The 17,840-nt window shown below is 45.8% G+C and overlaps 1 protein-coding gene across 11 annotated transcripts in view; it reads right to left on the reverse strand.

Moving 5' to 3' along the window:
• Positions 1–17,840, reverse strand: part of KCNQ2 (potassium voltage-gated channel subfamily Q member 2) — a 76,933-nt gene that overhangs the window by 21,485 nt on the left and 37,608 nt on the right. For 3 of the 11 annotated variants that reach the window (XM_087749872.1, XM_087749873.1, XM_087749870.1), the window contains 3 exons: positions 14,946–15,014; positions 12,934–12,963; positions 7,260–7,313 (listed from right to left, as the gene is read on the reverse strand). In XM_087749872.1, coding sequence (XP_087605998.1) covers positions 7,260–7,313; positions 12,934–12,963; positions 14,946–15,014 — 153 coding nt within the window. The remainder of the gene's footprint in view (positions 1–7,259; positions 7,314–12,933; positions 12,964–14,945; positions 15,015–17,840) is intronic. The other 8 variants (XM_087749876.1, XM_087749877.1, XM_087749871.1 and 5 more) reach the window with 3 other exon arrangements.

A 17,840-nucleotide genomic window follows, 5' to 3' on the forward strand; every position in this document is an offset into this window, starting at 1 on the left:
CCCCACCAGCCATTAGAAACCAAGAGCACTTCCAAGCAGCAGTGAGATGTAGTTTTGCTGTTGGCTTTTTTTTTTTAAATATATTTTTTTTTTTTTTTTTTTTTAAAGAAAGCATTGTAGAAATGTTTCCGCCATAATGAGTGAAATGGGAATGAGTATTAAGAGAGAGAAAATGAGGACTTAAACAGAAGCCCCTTGTGGGATGCCAGGGCTGGCGGGACAGAATGACGTTAAACAATGAGGTTATGATTCCTTAAATCACTGATCAGCTCCGATCACGAGCAAGGAAGCTTTTCTTTCACAACTGCCTTCCAAAACCCTATATCTAATAAGAAAATACCAATTAAAAAAAGCCTTTATCTTAAAGTTTTAACTTTCTTGGAAACACTTCACTTCTGGTGCTCAGACCTGTCCTTTCCCTTTCTTCAGCTCCTGTATTTCCTCCCTCTTAAAACATGACCTGCCCCTTTTATATATTCTGAAGAGCTCCTCTTTTTCCAGTCATATATTTAAATACTTAAATACAAACACTTAAATGTGCAACTCCTTTGTATCCTATGAAGATTCCATCTAAAAGCTAGCTAACATCTATCTGCCGGTCTCCTACGGGTGTCATAAACATGCAAAACAAAATTTTACAACTTCAGAATACAGCATTTTATTGTTGTTTTTCTATTAGAATCCCATTTCTCTAAAACCTTGTAATTATGGTTTGAAAAGAAGATCTCTCCAGAAACAGAGATGATCTCACTGAGAAATACTCTGCTGACCCAGCTCTAATTCTTTTCCAAATTCTGAAATTTGTAATTAAAAACTTCCACCCAAGTGAAGATGATGAATTTTCACACGAAAATTGCAAAACAAAAAGATTTTGTGAATCTTTATCAAAGGACAAACTTTAGAGACAGCATTGGGGAAACCAAACTGCAGATAGTTTTGGATAATTCGATATTTTCTGAATAGTATTTGATTATTAAAACACATTAGTAGAGGTTAGACAACCAGTGCAAGGCACTTGCACAGGTAGCTAATATTTTACATACAGTGAAATCAAAACGGAGTAAAACCATGGATGTAATTCCCAATACTCTGTACCACTGCAGTAGCCACTTATCGTTTTGCTGCAAACGCTCTGACTCAATTTGCAGGATGAACATTGCAGGAATTTTGATTTCCACATCAGATTTCCAGGTCACCAACCAAAGATCTGGTATTTTTTCTGTCTCTCAGCAACGCCACCTTAAAACTCAGAGCCAAACAGCCCTCCTCTGCCTTCAGAACGGGCACGAGGTTCTTCAGTCAGACTGAGCTGCTGATATTTGAAGCAAAGCAAAATGCAGCTCCCTTTTCCCCAGCCGTATCAGCTGTACTGGGCTGACGGGAACAGACATTCGTTTTTGTCAGTAAAGGAAGAAGACGTGACTCGAAGACACACAGGCAGCAGATTTGTTGAGTAAGAAGGTGCTATTTTTACAAAGTCACTTTACATTGCGAGACATCGAACATTTACAGGGAGAGAAAGGTGCTTAGGCAGCATTTTCCGGAGTTGCACAGCGTGATCCCGAGGAGGCACCGCTGCCCTGATCCAAGGCCCAGGGAACGGGGAGAGCAGCTCCTGGGCTGCAGAGCAGGGTTATCTGGGGCCTTTGGCTGGGCAACAATTTTGAGTTGAAAGATACATTTGAGAGAAAACAAAATTTGTTCATGACCGAGTTAGACAAGGCAGAATTAATCCAATTAATGATGCATTTTTAATTCAGTGAAACTGCATAGGTGAGCACTGGAGATTTCATTTCCAGTGTGCTGCCCACCTGCAGAGCCTGTCTGAAAGCCACGGGACCAACAGATGTTCAGCACAGGTAAAAATCAGATCAGAGGTACAAATCCACACAGGAATCTAGGAACAAGCATGTGCCTAAATACCTTTCTGGATGTAAGCCTTAGTCACTGATGCTATCAAAATCATCGTACATAATGAGCCAAAGTTTTAAAAGCAATTCTCATTCTGTGTTTCTTGGATTAGAAACCAGATTGAAATTTTGTCATTTGATCCTAAATAGGCCAATTGGATTTTTTTTTTTTCTTTCTTTTAATTGATTTTACAGAATAATATTCCTGGAATCTACTGCATTTCAGTATTACTAATACTTTGAACTACCTAGTCATTTTTAAAAATAAATTTTATATAAATGAATCAGCAACACACCGATATTCAGAATTCAAAGCAATCTCTTTGTGCCCCATCCTCTGCAGAGTTGCTCCCATTGCTGATCTCGGTGTGAAACCAGTTGCCTATCACTGAGTAAAGCAGGGCCTTTTCTTTGGGGCCCCTTTTCCATTCCCACAATAAATGTGCTGCAAACGTTTGCAAGAATCACCAAAGGCAAAAAAGACAGCATTGAACTCGGCGAGGAATATGAGCAAAGAGTTTCAAGCCTGATAACATGAGATGCAACACTCTTACACATTAAAAAATCTCATAGAAATTTGATGAACGACAAAGATCTGGGTGGGTTTTGCTCCTGAGTACTCACTACTCAGAAAAATACCCAACACCTGATGTAACTTCTTTGTTTTAGCACAGATGACATGAGACAATGTGAACAATTAGTTGAATTTTTCCTTCTGCCATACAGTTCTCTCATTGGAAATGACACCTGGAATCACATGCAAGTACAGTCCCTGCAGAGGAGGATGCTGTTGGGGTCTGCAGGAGCTGGTAGGGAACAGTCCAAAAGAAATATAGACATATATAGAGATATAAGTTGTCAGCTAATCCAAGATCATGTTCTCGTTCTACCAGAAAGTCATGCAGAGTGACGCAGAGTGTCTCGGAGAAGTGGTATTTAGGTGTCACTCAAGCAGATGGTAAATGAGCCTCAGTTCGGTGGAAAGTGTATGTGTTGGTGACACAAACATGAGGAAAGCAGTAATCCAGCCACACACGACAACATGAACTGAAGCTTGCAATCGTCATAGCTAAGAGCGGCGCGAGCACGGGGCAGGCGCCCTGCTCGTTCCAGGGGGAAGGGAAGGGAAAGAAAACTGTGGCTTTGCAACCAGAGACAAAGATTATGGGAAGCTGTAACAGCGTAACAGGGCGTGCTTTAGTTCCTAGATCTTCAGTTGGTACCTATCAAAAACATATTCAATAACAAAAAAATTATAATGTTTCCAGGCTGACTTTGGGGAAGGTTTACAATACTTTCAGCTTTTGACTTGAATTTAACAAAGGATAGAAACTGAGTTGACTTTTTCTCTGCTGCCAGTCAGAAAGCGAGAGTCCATGCTGGATGAACACGTGAGGACCGATCCACGGTCCCACAGCTGACAGAAAGATGCTCACTGCTTTAGCAGGCTTTGCATTTAGGTTCATTTACGTCCAAGAGCCCAGCACTCAGCAGCAAAACACATGAGAATTAACCTTGAAATGAGCTGCCACCAGCCTCCTCAGGATGCTGGGGGTTTGAGCTCCCATTTGAAACCCTCTGGTTTGGGGTTCATTCAACCCAGTGGAATACGTATTAAGTATTAAATCATGAAACATAGTATTAAATCAGCACTTTTAAAAAATGTGGACTCATTACATTAGCAGTAATTTTAGATCAATAAAAAGTATCACCCGTAACTTTGAGTCATTGATTTTAAACTACGCTTGAGCAACTGTTTCATTTTTTCCTCTCATTTTATAGGCAGCAAACGTTAGCCAAACTGAGTTAGACTAACATGGACTCGGATCCATCTCTGCATACGAACTCAACCAGTAACAGTGTTCATTCTTCTGAAATCTATGACCAGGAGAAAGAGGCTATCTCCTGTCAGGAAATGAGGCTGTTTTTTAATGCAGAGTTTGTGCTGAGCTCATGGCATATGAGAACAGGTTGTTAAAACCAGGCAGGAGTGCCAGGAGCGAATGATAGCCTTTGTGGCTATCACTGGGCTCCAGTCTGGTCACAGGTGTGAATAAGAGGCAGAAACCAATTACTGGAGACATGAAGGATAGGAAAATACATCTGTGTGTGTAACAGTTGCCATGACTAGAGCAGAAACCAAGAGAGGACCAGGCTCGAGCCTGGTTTGCCTCCAGTGATTTCAGAAAAGCCATTGCAAAGGTGAATTCAGCCCAGAGAGTAGAGTTTGTAGAAGCAGAGCAACCTGGGCTTAAGGAAAACAAAAGGTCAGCCAATGATCAGTGTCATGGTGAGTAATCCCTTTTCTCTTCCTTGTCCACAACCACAGTGTTAGACTTGGGTTGAAGGGAGTCACTGAAATTACAATGGGAAAGACCAGAGTTGCACCACCCGCGCAGCCACCATGTAATCCTGGCTGAGCACGGGGCCTTGGGTGAGGGAAGGGACACTGGAGCCACACGTCTTTAACCTTGGCCTTTGGTATTTTGCAGCATTGCTGTTATACCGTCACCCCTCTCTTCCTAACACACAGCCTTTTTTTTCCCAAACTGATGTTCAGTGCTGTCAAACACCACATCACACATATCCTGCATCTTCTAGCAACCTTGTGCTATTTGCCAGCTCAGCTGTTTTGCATTTCAGGAGCAAAGCAAAACAGCTAGATTGCATCTTCGAGCTGGCTGATTATTCCTCAACAAGACTTTAAGAAACACACTACACCCAGACCCGCAGGCCAGTCAAGGGCTCTGCAAACACCTTTCCTTCACTGGTCTGTGTGCCATTTCTTCCCACTGTCAGGTCTCTGTGGTGCCTTCATTTCTCTGAGTAGATGCCAGGGAAGTCTCTTACAAAGCAGAATATGACAGACTTACTAATCTGGCTTGGTATAGTTACATTACTGTCTAAAAATGCATGCATTATTGCATTTATTGACTAGAGATCATTGGTTTAGTACATTATGAAACCACGGCTTCTAAGGAGTTTTCCATTAATTTACCTACATTGAGTTTTCCATGATTGCCTCATCATTTGCTGTTATTTCGTTATATGCATCCTAGATGAAGGCTTTTAGCGCTCAGCCTTAGATGCAGCAATGTGCTGGCATCTGCCCCTAAGAGTTTGTGCAGTGAGGGATTGCAGGCAGACAGCCCAAGGGTCCAGGAAAACAAGACATTTGAATTATTTTTATGTGCCTTCACAGTTAAACTACAGTTTTACTAAAGCACAGTATGTGTAACACTACATTCAGGATGGATGCAGGTAACAAAGATGCCCTTGTAGTTACTCCAAAGTTCAAGACTCCTTTTTGACTGGAAGAACCACGGTCTGTAATCTTCCTTCTCAGGGTCTCCAATGGATTAAGAAGATCTTGAGAAAATAATTTGTTTCATCCTCCCTTTCCCTTGCAGAACTCAAGATGGGGGAGATGAAATGAGGACCACAGTGGGAAGGAATTCAGTAGAAAATTGAAAAAATTATACCACCTTTACCAATTAAAAATTCGTGCCTAGGAAGACATGCAAGGAAGACACTAAGATCAGAGTGGCTGATTTTCCAGAAAACAGAACTGGACACGGACAGGTGAGAGGACAGCACTACAAATATTACTGCCTGTTTTAATCTCTGCCAAAAATAACCTCAATGTTAAGCAATTGAAAGGAGCCTTTCTCTGGGGAGGAGTCCCTGACTGTACTATGTCTCGGCCTCCAAGGATAAAACCACCTCACCTGGCACATGGAAACACTACAAAAGTAATGGTATTTTTTTCAGCTAGACTATTGACCAAATCTTTGCCATTTGGAAATGTATTGAAACGCTGCCTGTGCAACTGATGATCACCCAATATTTAAACCAATTCTTTCAAGGATAAACTTCAAGGAAGGCCACAGTACTGTCAAAACACATAGCAGGAGGCTAACTCAAAGATTCAGGCTAGTTATCCAGGTACAGGGGATTTCCTACCATGGAGAACTGCTTATTATGAAATCTAGATCATGCCCCCTTCCTCTTTGTTACCCATTCGGGGATGGGATTTACCACAATACTTCTGAGCTTCTGGTACACGCAAGTCTCAGGCATGAGTCTCAGCCTCTAGTCTGACAGAAAATAAAAATAGCCAGCAGGGAAAAAAAGTAGCAAGAAAAGAAAAGATACAAGTTGGAACAATTAATGGAGAAAATCAGAGATACATATAATTTTAAAACTCTAGGTTTGTACTTTTAAAACTGTAGTTTGTTGGCTTTCTGAGGGAGACAGAGACTGGTGATTTTGAGAATTAAAACGGACTCCAAAAAAGAGCATGCAAAAATCCGATTTCACAAACATGCGGCATCACTCAGTGCCCTGCCAGTCCTGGGCTTTCCACCTGCCTGGCTGCGGGAGCTGAGGGGGTTCACCTGCCAGCATTCACAGCATGCAAACTCTGGGCATTGGTAATTCAAGAAGGTGCATGTTTGCTGCTGAGAAGCAGTGTCTGGGGCGGGGGAAGAGACTCTTCCAGCGCAGGCGTGGAAGTAGATGTATTTATGCATAAGTAAAATAAGATATATGTATGTGTGTACCCTTATGGCCATTAGGTGGGTGCACTAAGGGATGCTCATTGGGAATTCTCTGAAGCCGCCTAACAATTGTCAGCTTGATGAAGAAGATGAAAACACTGCTCGTACGAAGCCCTCTGCTCTAGCTATCTGTTCCCTACGGGATCTAGAAACAACCATTCACAATGCCAATGTCAACGCTAAGGGGAACCCGTATCCCCTACGTCTGGTGGGACAGGCTGAGATTAGTCCTTCTCTAGCTGCGTAGTAGAGGTGCTAGATAGGCAAGCCATGGCTTCCAAAGGCCACAAGACTAGGAAAGGTCAATTTGTAGTGTTCAGAGAGCCAAAGGAATGGTGACTGAGCAGAGGTAGGAAGCTGGTATTTCTCATGCTACTAACTTGATGTTGCTGTACAATGCAATTCAATTTGCAAGAATTCCCTGGATGTGGAGGAGGCACGGAGCAACAGGGAGGAAGGGGTCTTTTTAAAAAAATTTTTTTTTTTTTAAATTTTCCATCATTTGTTAAACTTCAGTTCCTGCCCTCCTCCTTTGCTGAGCAGACACTGGCTTGCTGGCCCAGACCAAACTCCCCATCCTCATATCTCTTTGAATCACATATTCTGCATGATTAGCAGACAAGGAAGCCTCTAATTTCTGAGCGGGCAATGGGGAGGCTCTTTCACCTTTTTTTACTCATCTAGTACCTCTATTAAGCAGAGAAGTGATCAGAACGGGTGGTAGCAGGGTAGAGGGAGAATGAGCCGTGCAGCTTTTGATTAGTTCCGTGCGACGCATTTCCCGTGGTACCTAGAGTTTCCTGAGCAGCATCCGCATAGTGACTCTCTGCACGGTTTGCTTTTACTGGAAATGAGGGGAGAGTAAAAATTAGACCTGGAAGCAAATGCCAGACAGGAAACTTTTGATTACTGACTCTAGGTTTAAAAGACAGGTGTTTTGAGGGCCGGGTTCATGACAGGATTTTTCTGTTTGAGCGTTAAGTGAAAAAAAATAAAAAATCAAGAGGGTTTCTGAAATTTGTCTCACTGCGGTCAATAAATGTCGTTATTAGAAATGATGCATTCTGCATTGAATTGGTGGCGTCAGTTCATCTACAATTGACTGAGTCCTGCAGGAAGATTTTTTCATCTGCATTGGAAACAAAAAGTATTCTCTTCTTCCTCTGAACAGATAAAAAAGACTTTTTTTTTTAATTATCTAAGCCATGGAGGGCCAAAACTTTAACTTGTTTTGTCCAACAACATCCAAAAGTTTCAAATGTCTTTTTTTGAAAAAAAAAAAAAAACTCAGAAAGAGAGCTAGTTAATCTGTGAATTATTTGCACTTCTCATACAAGAAATAGCATTATATTAAGCCTAGCATTTAAAAAAATAAAAATAGATAAAAACGGGGTGTGGTGCAGTCCCTCATGGGAAAGGATTTGAACATCTGTGTTCACACATCTGTTTTTTGTAACGCTTTTTAGACAGGCCCTACCACTTCTGGGGAGTCACTGGCTTTGCTGAGGCACCACCACAGCTCCCGTGAGCCCATCCCAAATCGCTGCTCAGGCACTGCCCTGCCAGGAGATCGCCACCACGACCAGGGTCCTCCACGCCATGGAGCAGCCCTCTACCTGCGGAAGGGTAATGACGTGGCCCCCATCACCCCACCTGGCCACCAGCAGGCATCACTTGCTGAGTTCATAGACAGACTGAAAAGGCTGAAAGGCATAAAAACCCAATCTCGTTTTACGCTTGAACTCGGCAATCGGAGGAGCTCACGGGCACACACAAAAGGAATTTGGAGGAATTCTTTCTGCTTTGCGGCATCCCGTGCAAGCTCAGCCAACACCACCCGCTGCATCCTGGGGACTCCTTAGGCACCCGCAATGGGACCCCGCAACCCCAGGGAGCCCCAGGGACCGGTGGTGCTACCAGGGCTGTTCTGGAGCTGGGGTCTGAGCATCGCGGCGTGGGAGTGGGATATTCAGCATGCAGAGCCTCAGGGAGACATGTGGGTTACTCTCCTCTTAGTCTCCTCTGCAGTGCCTATGGAAAGATGCAGTCCTTTCTGTGCAAATAATCTGCTCCCCTAAAGGCAACTGATTATTTCCAGATTACTGTCAGTCCCAGCATGAGTCTCTGGCACCAGTTTAATTGGTTAGAAGGTCAAACGCCAACCCAGGCTAACATGGCCCATCAGGCTCCTGTGATTGACACTGGTTTCCACAGGCAGTAGCGGTTAGTGACACCTCGGACACCCTAAGCTGGATGATCAGGGGCCCACTGAGTCAACCAAAGGCATCCTCCAGTGCATACAAAAGCCTTAATCACACCCCTGAACAGAGATATTAACGTTGTGTGTATCTCAGACAGACATATACATACATTGATAGATATACGCACAGATATACACACACATTACAAGATGGCCTAGTCCAGCATTCACTCAATGTAACAGCCAAGGTCTTGCTGAGTTCATTAGGGTCAAGGACAAACCTCAGCTGAGGACAACCTTCCAAAAAGGTTCCTCTTGTTACCTACAGGACTGATCTCATGCTGGACAAAGTAATCTGAGTTTTAGCTTTCCAGTTCCCTGGAATCCTTCTGTTTCTTTTTCTCTGATATTAATGTATTATTATGATCACTTGGTTCATTAATTTTTAGCTTTTCACCCAATCATATTTTGGAAAATACAAGCGGAAGAAATGTGGTCGTGCATGCCTTCAGATGTTTATCAAACCATCTGTTAAAGAGCATCTGAAGCACACATTTCATTTAGGAGCCTCCATAGTCCTGGCTAACCATATATTTGTCTTTTTGACATTACAATCAGAAGACAAAATAAACAGAGACGAGATGCCACAACGAATTTCCAGCCTGATTAACACAGGAGTAATCAACCCCGTTACCACTCTGATTTGCTGGCTTTCTGTAGCAGGAGAGGTGAGAAAAGTCCCACCACAGAGCAGCCCGCCTTCCCTGGGGTTACGAGGCAGAGAGGACTCATATTTGGCCCCTGCATGAGAGCAGCATGGTCTCGGAGGCGTGATCAGCGCTAACTGCTCCTGCAGCAGCCGCCAGCCCGGGGAAGGGCAGATGGCCACTTCTCCTGGCCAAGGCAGATGGTAGGGTGGACACAGCACCCAAAGCGGTGGGCAACAGAGGAGGTTCTGTAAGCAGTTTTTAAATAGGGAGGAAAATAAAAAGGGGGAAGAGGTATGCAGCATGTAGAAAAAGGCCAGCATCTTTTCTGCTCATCACAGCCTGGGCTCCATCTCATGGGGAGGTGAGCTCCTGTCCCCCCACACAGGTCAGCACACAGCTTGCCAGCACTCGGTCATAGATGGATGAAGACAAGCTCGCGGTGAAAAACAAAACAGAAGCGATAGAGAAAGGACGTAACCTGTCTCTCAGATTGGCTGTCCCATTTTACGCCAAGACCAAATCAAAAGCCACTCAAATAAATCCAGGTGACCCTGAGCCTCCACCACGGTAACCCCATCGCCTCCCCATGTCCTCCCACCCCAGGCAGCAGGTCTCTGAGTGCCATCTCAGCAGAAATCAGCATGGCTACAGCAGCACTGGAGTCAGAGGGCAGCATCGCCGCTGGTGCATAAGCAAGACCCCGACAGTGGCCCCGCGCACTGGTGGGGGCATTTGGGATGCTCCCTGACCTTGCAAGGCAACGTTTGTCTTGCACAGTGCGTGCCCACGAGCCGTGCCAGCATCCTTTCTCTAACTTAAAATATATTAAGATGCAAAATAGTGAAAAAGCTGTTTCTGTTCTGTTTGCTGTAAAGCCTTTGTAGTGTATCAGTTATGGAAAGAGGGATATAGGAAATCAGCCACTCCCTACACATAACTACAACAGGAGGAAGATCCAGCTATGTCCAGATGAGAGACTGTATGTTTCCCTACATCGATGGAAATGGAAAGTGCAAATCCTTTACCAGCTGAAGCAGTAGCAGTGCGGTGCTGGGGTCTGCTATGAGAGACGATTTATCCCCAGGAGTTTCCTAAGTGAAACAGCCATCAGCAACAGACCATGGCTGGATGATTAACTGTCAGGTGGGCTGAGAAACAGGACGAATTTTCTTTTCTAAGGACAGGATGACACACTGAGCATCACTGGGAGGCTGTTGGAAATTAAAGTGGGTGGGAGATTTAGAATGTGAATGTAAAAGATTCAGACACTTTTATTTGGGAAAATAGGTGATTTGGGGCCCCCTGAATACAGGGACTACTGTGCAAAATCCCTTCCTGAGGTCTGAGACGTTATCAGACAGAAAAGGGCAGTGGGAGCAAGTAGAATTGATACTGCCCTAACAAAACACAGCAGGAAAGAGCTTTGGTTCTGCTATGGCAGCTGAACTAAACAATATGGAAAGCACTCTAATGCCATATACATGGCAGCTGCAGACCCTCAGCTTAAGCACTGCTGGGTTCACGTTTAGCATCTTACAACAGAGGGCAACAAAACCCATCAGTGTCACAGAGACAGATACACTACAGGAGCAGGAAAGCAGCATTTGGAAATGACCCTGATGAAGGAGCTATATATAATAAAAAATACGCTGAAAAAGGGCAGTGAAAGGCTATTTTCACTTCTTTCTGTGACATAAGATTAAAAAAGCAAGGTAGAAAATGAACAGGGAAAAACCTGCAACCTCTATGAAGAAATATTATATCCAACCTAGTGTTTTAAGTGGTGAAAATGAACCCTGAAAGACAGGACTGAGATTCAAAAATAAGAAATAAGACTAGTGCCTGCAATTGCAGGGATGCTGGCTGGTGTGACCCTACAGGGGACCATTGGTCCTCAGATTTCCTCGGCTATGGAGCTGATCGGGTTGAACAGAGATTTTGTCTCACTGCAGAGTCATATGCCTGTGAGAAATGTGGATTTACCCTTTGATGTGTCCAAAGTATGTCACTGGCTGAGACAGGACAGCAGAGCAGCCAGGCCCCTGGGATGAAATGCCGACCCTCCTGATGCCACGGGCAGGTGGCCAAGATTTCAGCCTTGGTGTGCTCCCAGAGAGCACTTCCCACGTAACGCTCCCTGCTTTAATAAAGCTGGATGGAGGCTGCCTTTGCTCTAGCTACACAGGTTGAGACCCTCAAGTAGGGAAAAAAAAAAATCTGGATAGTTGAAACATGATCTTGGAGATTTGGTTCATTTGGCAGGAAAGTAGATGGAGTGCTACGGAGGTTTTGCTTGCAAAGAAAAGCTCAAATGAAAGACAGAAAAAAGGAGGGGGGTGGGGAAAGAAAGGAAGGATGACATTTTCCTCCCTTTAGTCAGCACCGTATCTACCCAGATATCTTTGGTTGGATTTTATGCCAGGGAAAAACTAGTTTCTGGCCTCTTATAAGCTAAAAGGCACAGCAGAAAGTTACATCTGCAAAATGCCAGGCTGTAGTTATACTTCTGAAAAACATATTCAGTATTTACGATATTTAGGCTGTAAGCTATGTTTTGAGATATGAGATGGAAGATCTGAAAGCCAAGATGATGATCTCCACAGATCATCAGTTTTGCATCTTGCCTCCCAAGAAAAAATATGAGATTCAGTCCCCGAATTACTTCTTAAAAGAACTGGGAAAATATAGGAAAAAAAAATCCCAGAACTAAATACTTCTAAGGGGATGAAAAGCATCCTAAAAGTATCCTGAATACCAGCCCTGTTGCTTTCCCTGGGACATGTGAATAGAGAAAAGCTCTCCCGCAGGTGAGATTTACGGCTGGCCTTGGAAGGTGCTCGCCACCTCTCAGAGGGCGCCCGGCTGAGCACACTCTGCACGGTGGACTCGAGGCATGGAGGGAAGACGGAGCAGGGACAGTGCTTCATCCAGACGTTATGAGGCCAAAGGGAATGGGGTGGAGAAAGGGTGTCTCTGCCATGCAACGTCGTGCCGTGTCAGAGAGCCCTCCTGTGTCCCACGGAGCGGCAGGTCCACGCAGCCCCGTGCAGTATCCTGCAGCGAGAGGAGCTCAGGAGAAGTTGCTAACTCGGTGACATGGTGATGGCTTCGTGTTCCCATGTCACCTCCACCTGGCATGGCGTTGGGTGATGGAGACATAGGCAAAGCATCACCTACGCACCAGCACTCATTGAGCCTGCGTTATACTGTTTCAGCTATGACTCCAGCAACAAAAGAAAAAAAAGCAGCATAAACCAAAGCCCTGCTGTCATCCCGGATAAATGTCTGCCAGCTCTGCACGTGCTGCCCACCACTCTCTCTAACCCCCACAGCCTCGCTATCCTCGCAGCTACAGCCCGAGGCAGACTGGAAGGAATATATGATTTAAGGTCCAGCATACACGTAGATACATTGGACTGCCACAGCACAGAAAAAGCACGTTAATACCTAGAATGCTTCCCTCGATGGCGCCACGACATGGTACACACACGCACACACGTACATAGAAATCTACAGGTAATGCATGGGAATGGCGTGTTGGCAGTGATACAGACCTTGGCGATGGTTCGGGCTGCTGCTCTTTCCTTTAAACAGAAGCAATAGTACATTAGCATGGTGTCAGGTGGCAAAAGATGTTGCTGCTTCACTGTTAAAACATAACGAAAGGACAATACCAAACAATACAACTAAGTGGAAGTTGTGGACAGAAGAAAGGGAAAGGAGCACTTAATTCCTGGAGTTTCTGGCCCGGGCAGAAGATCACTGGAGACTCACACAACCTCAGAGAAGACACATACAACGCACAGGGTTGAAGAGTTTATCCCAACCCATCCTCGTGCCTATGCATGACTGAGACACCTGACGGTCGTGTGATTTGTGTGAGCACAGGAGGACTTCTGTGGGCTCAGAGAGCAGCCCCCTTCATTTGGAAATGCACCACCCTGAGTTGTTTCTGCACATAGGGAAGGATTTGAACAGCTCCCATGCCCCTGGTGCATTTGTTTTTCCTTCCTGGCCATTGGGACAGAGCTAACGTCAGATCTCTTGATGCATGGCTTCATTCCGCAGTGCTAACACATGGTGCTGGGAGAGGGACATTGGTGGGAAGGAGCATGGACCCCGACCCTGACATCCTGGCGCCCCAGGTGGGGTTTCTGCCTCCAAAGCCTTTGACAGCTACTTTGCCAAAGTAGTTGGCAAAGGCTACGTTAGAGGGAGTGGGACACCACAATTTTTGCATGCAGTTTCCTACTGAGATCCCAAACCGCTTGATTGCCCTGAAAAATCATTGACGTTGTGGACAAAGCGAGCTGAACACCTGCAAAAGGCTAGGTATAACACTGCAAGCCAAGCTAAGGCCACACTGGAAAAAAAAAAAAATCTCACCTTCACTGACCAGGCATCTTTATGGCATTTCCCTCCAACAATGAGGAAAACCTGCTCTGCCTTCAACTACTCTGATTCACAGCTTCTTCACACCGGGAAATTGCATTTAATCTGGGTCCCCGAAGCAGCCTTGCCCCTGCAGCCCCACAAGAGAGGGAGCAGACTGTGTTTCTCAGCAGGTAAGGGTCTGCCTCCCCTAATACCAGATGGTCTAAGGGACAAACCGGACTGCGAGAAGACCTGGGCAGGAGGAGCTCGATTGCCTCTGAGCATGCTGCTGTACCAGCCCCGGCCCTGCCTCCACCCAGCAGTGACCGCTGAGACACTGAGATCGGCACAGACCCCGACCCCTCGCCCTTAGGCTGAAGGCAGCAGCCTGGAGAGACTAAAAAAACGTCCCTCCACCCTCTGCTCCTTGCTCAGACAAGCCTGGAAGCCCAGCCTCAGTCACTAGCTCAGATACTCACATCTTAAAGTTTGCAGTCTGACCCATGGGTCTACATATCTCTGCTCTCTGCAGAGAAACACAGCCCAGGGCAGGTCCCATCCCACCCCTCTCCAGCTGGCCCCGATGCCCATCGGCATGGCCAGCATCTCTTCATCCCTCCTGGGGTCTGCACACTCCCCATTCACCAAACGGGGCCATCTCACCTGCTTAAAAAATCAAGAATTACCCCTCCCAAACATACATTTAAGCTGCAGGACTCCTGGCCTTCTGGGGCAATCATGTATACCTTGCCACAGCAAATCTAGCAAAAATTGCTCACCGCTACGACCTCGCCTGCTCTTGGGGGAGACGAGGGAAGGCTGGAGGGAATGGGGTATTAACACATTGTGGGCCTGAATCTCCTCTGAGGGTGGTGAAGAGCAGAAAGGTCAGACGAAAACTGGGAACACTACCTTGATCAGACCCTTTGAAAATACGACTGCATTTTCAACCAAGCACTGTAATATTACTCCAGAGCCAAGTTAGGCTGAAGAAATTCATGTACGGCATGGGAGAGGTATAGAGAGGAGGTCACGGAATGACCCATGGGGGACCAGCTGCCAAAACCTCTCACATCTTCAAGGCTGTCTATATGCAAAAGGCAGGAAGGGAAAAAAAAAAAACCAAAGGAAAAAAAAAAGAAAAAGGTTGCAAAGTGTGTGCTTTCCAAGCTCTCTTAACTCTGCTGCTAACCTGAATGTCAGTCCCGATTTGCTCTTCAGGTTCCTCAGAAGCTCCAGCTGGTTCAGAGGAGGGATGAGTCTAGAGGGAGAAAATAAAGACCATTAATATTCAGGCAGAGCTGATTTCAGAGCCTCCTGTCTCAGAAACTTCCCCCACTGCCCCAGCCTTTCAACTAGAACCAGCTTTGTGCCACCAACTGCAAGTGGGGGACAGCTCGGGAAGGATGGAGAGAGGTTTGGCTGCTACTTCCAACAGTCTCCTAAGGCAGAGCGATGGGGAAAGAGAGAGAGAGTGACGGCAAGAGAGAGAGAGAAACTTGGCTGCACCACCGGATTTTGAACCTCCCAAAAAACAAGCGGCTGCCAGGGTTTCTGAGCAGCACAGCAGTGTTTTGGCAGGAGAGCTGTTTCACCACCTGTAGTCTAGCGGTTGGCATTGCTATGTTTGGAGGTCAGCACTTTGGCTGTGTATGAGGTGGAGAGAAGCTCCAGTTTTGGAGGCAAATGGGAAAACTCAACCCTGCTGCTTTTGGGAATGTGGGAAAGCATGGGAAGAAGCAGCTTATGGGGCAGAGGAAAGAGGGACACGAGGCTAGGAGCATCCCAGGAGAAACAGCAGTGTGCTCCAGGGTCAAGGTTAACCAGTTCCCTACTGTCCATATCAGGTTTTGCCCCAAGATGAGGCAAAATCATGTATCATTGCCTCCTAGGAACCATGAGTTTCCTTCCTTTCTCATGAAGAAAAAGAACATGACAATGGGAATCCTGGTTAATAATTAAAAAAAAAAAAAAAACAAAACCACGAACAAACACCCTGTTGCCTATCCTGCTTTTGTGCTAAAAGCCACTGAATTAGCTCCCACATCCACTTTCAGTTTCTTCCCTCAGACCCTGGGAGACTGGAGCTTGCTCCATAAATATTTAATGCTGATATTCACAGTCAGGTTTTCAACGAAGACAGACGTGAGCTGGAGGTGTCAGGAGGAGGATGAGAACGCTGCACATGGTTGGGAAGAGCAGCATCTGCTTAAGAGCGTGCTTGGGGACTCTGCATTGGGGGTCAAGGCCAACAGGGCTCATCCCACAGCTTGCTGCAAAGTTCTTTCTGGGCCACCACCGTGCCCCTGTCAAACTGTCGAAGTGCCACATGCCATCACTGTGCCCAGAGGGTGCAAAGTCAGCACAGCAGCCGCCTCCGGTTGCACTTGTGACAAGCAAGCGGGGGGGATGCATCAGTGCAGGGACGAAGGGGAGGATGGGAGCTGTCTGCAGCTGCCCACATCTGTGCAGCTGGGGCCACAGCCCAGCCACAACCCCCAGGCAGCGTATACTTATGGCTTTGCTGGAAAACAAGCCACAGAAGTTTTAATGAAAGCAAGAAGGACCTACTCAAACTGTCCCAAAACTGCAACTTAGGACTGGAAGGAAAGGGGTGCAAGTGCTTGCAGACTAACAGACTGGTCTCGGCTGAGGTGCTGTAAGAAATGGGTCTGTCGCTTACTGTAAAATAAAGGCAGAGATATTTATGTCCATATTTTTTCAGCCATTATGATACCAATAGTTTCACAGCTTTCCTCTAACTGAAAAAAAAAAAAAAAAACCAAAAAAAACCAACTGGAAAAGCCTCTCCTTTGCATGCACAAAACTCATCCTCAAAAACACAGTTGTTCAGCAGAGCAGATTTGGCGTTCACAAGATTGAGGCAATCAGAAAATTTTCCAATCCTAAGTATGGAGAAAAGAATAAAAATAGGTCTGAAAATTTTGGCTCAGCTCCCCAGTCCAGCTCTGTTCACTTCCATCCAGAGAAGAGCACATCCTGATCTGATGAATTAATGATCCTCTTCACTCAAGGCGTCAGGAAGAAGCTGACCTTGGTGCAGTGGCGCAGTGCATGAGTGCTGGGCTGTCACCTCCACCAAACCCACCGTAGGGTTTGCAGGTTCGTTCCAAGATGGGAGAAGGTGGTGCATAAAATCAAGCACAAAGCGTACTTAGCAGTTAAGGAAGGGTGCACAACTGTTCTTTTGAGAGTTAGTTTCTCAGGGAGGTCCATACCCAGCAGAACATAGGACAACAGCCCCAATTCCTCCAGCTGGGATCACAAATCCAGGACTCCCACCGATGCAAGCCTCAGAGCTGAAGAGCTCATTAGCTCACTAGATTGAAGGATTCAGGAGCCCAAAAGGAGCTCCTTCCTTTGCATTAGCCCACAACACAAGGTTTACACTGTGCTGGAGGTGGCAATCTCTTGGGCCACCACAGATGCTTCCATGCAAAGGTAAAGACACACAAGCAAACACAGAAATTCACTGTTTCTGTGGTAGGGTGATGGGCCTGGCACATGTGTGGTGGAAAAAATGTTTTACTGAATAATAATAATAAAATAATTTTATAAATTATTAAAAATGGGTGTAAACTCAGCCACGTACTTTACTTGAAATTTAGCCTGAATTGAGTGCTCAGCCTAACCTGTCATTACAAGAGCAGCTTTAGGAACAGCTACTGCATTGCACTATTTCACCAGAACCTCAAAGAAAAGGCAGGGCTCTGCACAGCACTTTAACTGAGCTTTGCTATAAAATGCTGGGTGGAGGGCACCCTGCACTGGTGTGCGTGCCCAGGGGACAGGTACCACAGGTGCCACCGTGCCCTCCAGGGACGTGGAGAAAGCACCTCCGGCTGGGGCGTCTCATGTTTTCTCTCTCTCCTCCTGGTCCGTGTGTCACTTGTTAGCAAGGAAAGCATGTTTCGGTTAAAGGGGAGCTAGGTGAGAAGATCTGCACACCATGGGAACACACACAGCTCATGCCACCCACCACAGCAACACTTCCAAGTCGCCAGCTGCTGCAGGGGACCCAGCGGTACCTGTAGCTGCTTCCATCACCCCTCCCAGTACAGCACAG

The sequence above is a fragment of the Nipponia nippon genome, unplaced genomic scaffold (genome assembly GCF_047370975.1).
Source record: "Nipponia nippon isolate SJK-2023a ecotype South Korea unplaced genomic scaffold, ASM4737097v1 scaffold_13, whole genome shotgun sequence".
NCBI lineage: Eukaryota > Metazoa > Chordata > Aves > Pelecaniformes > Threskiornithidae > Nipponia > Nipponia nippon.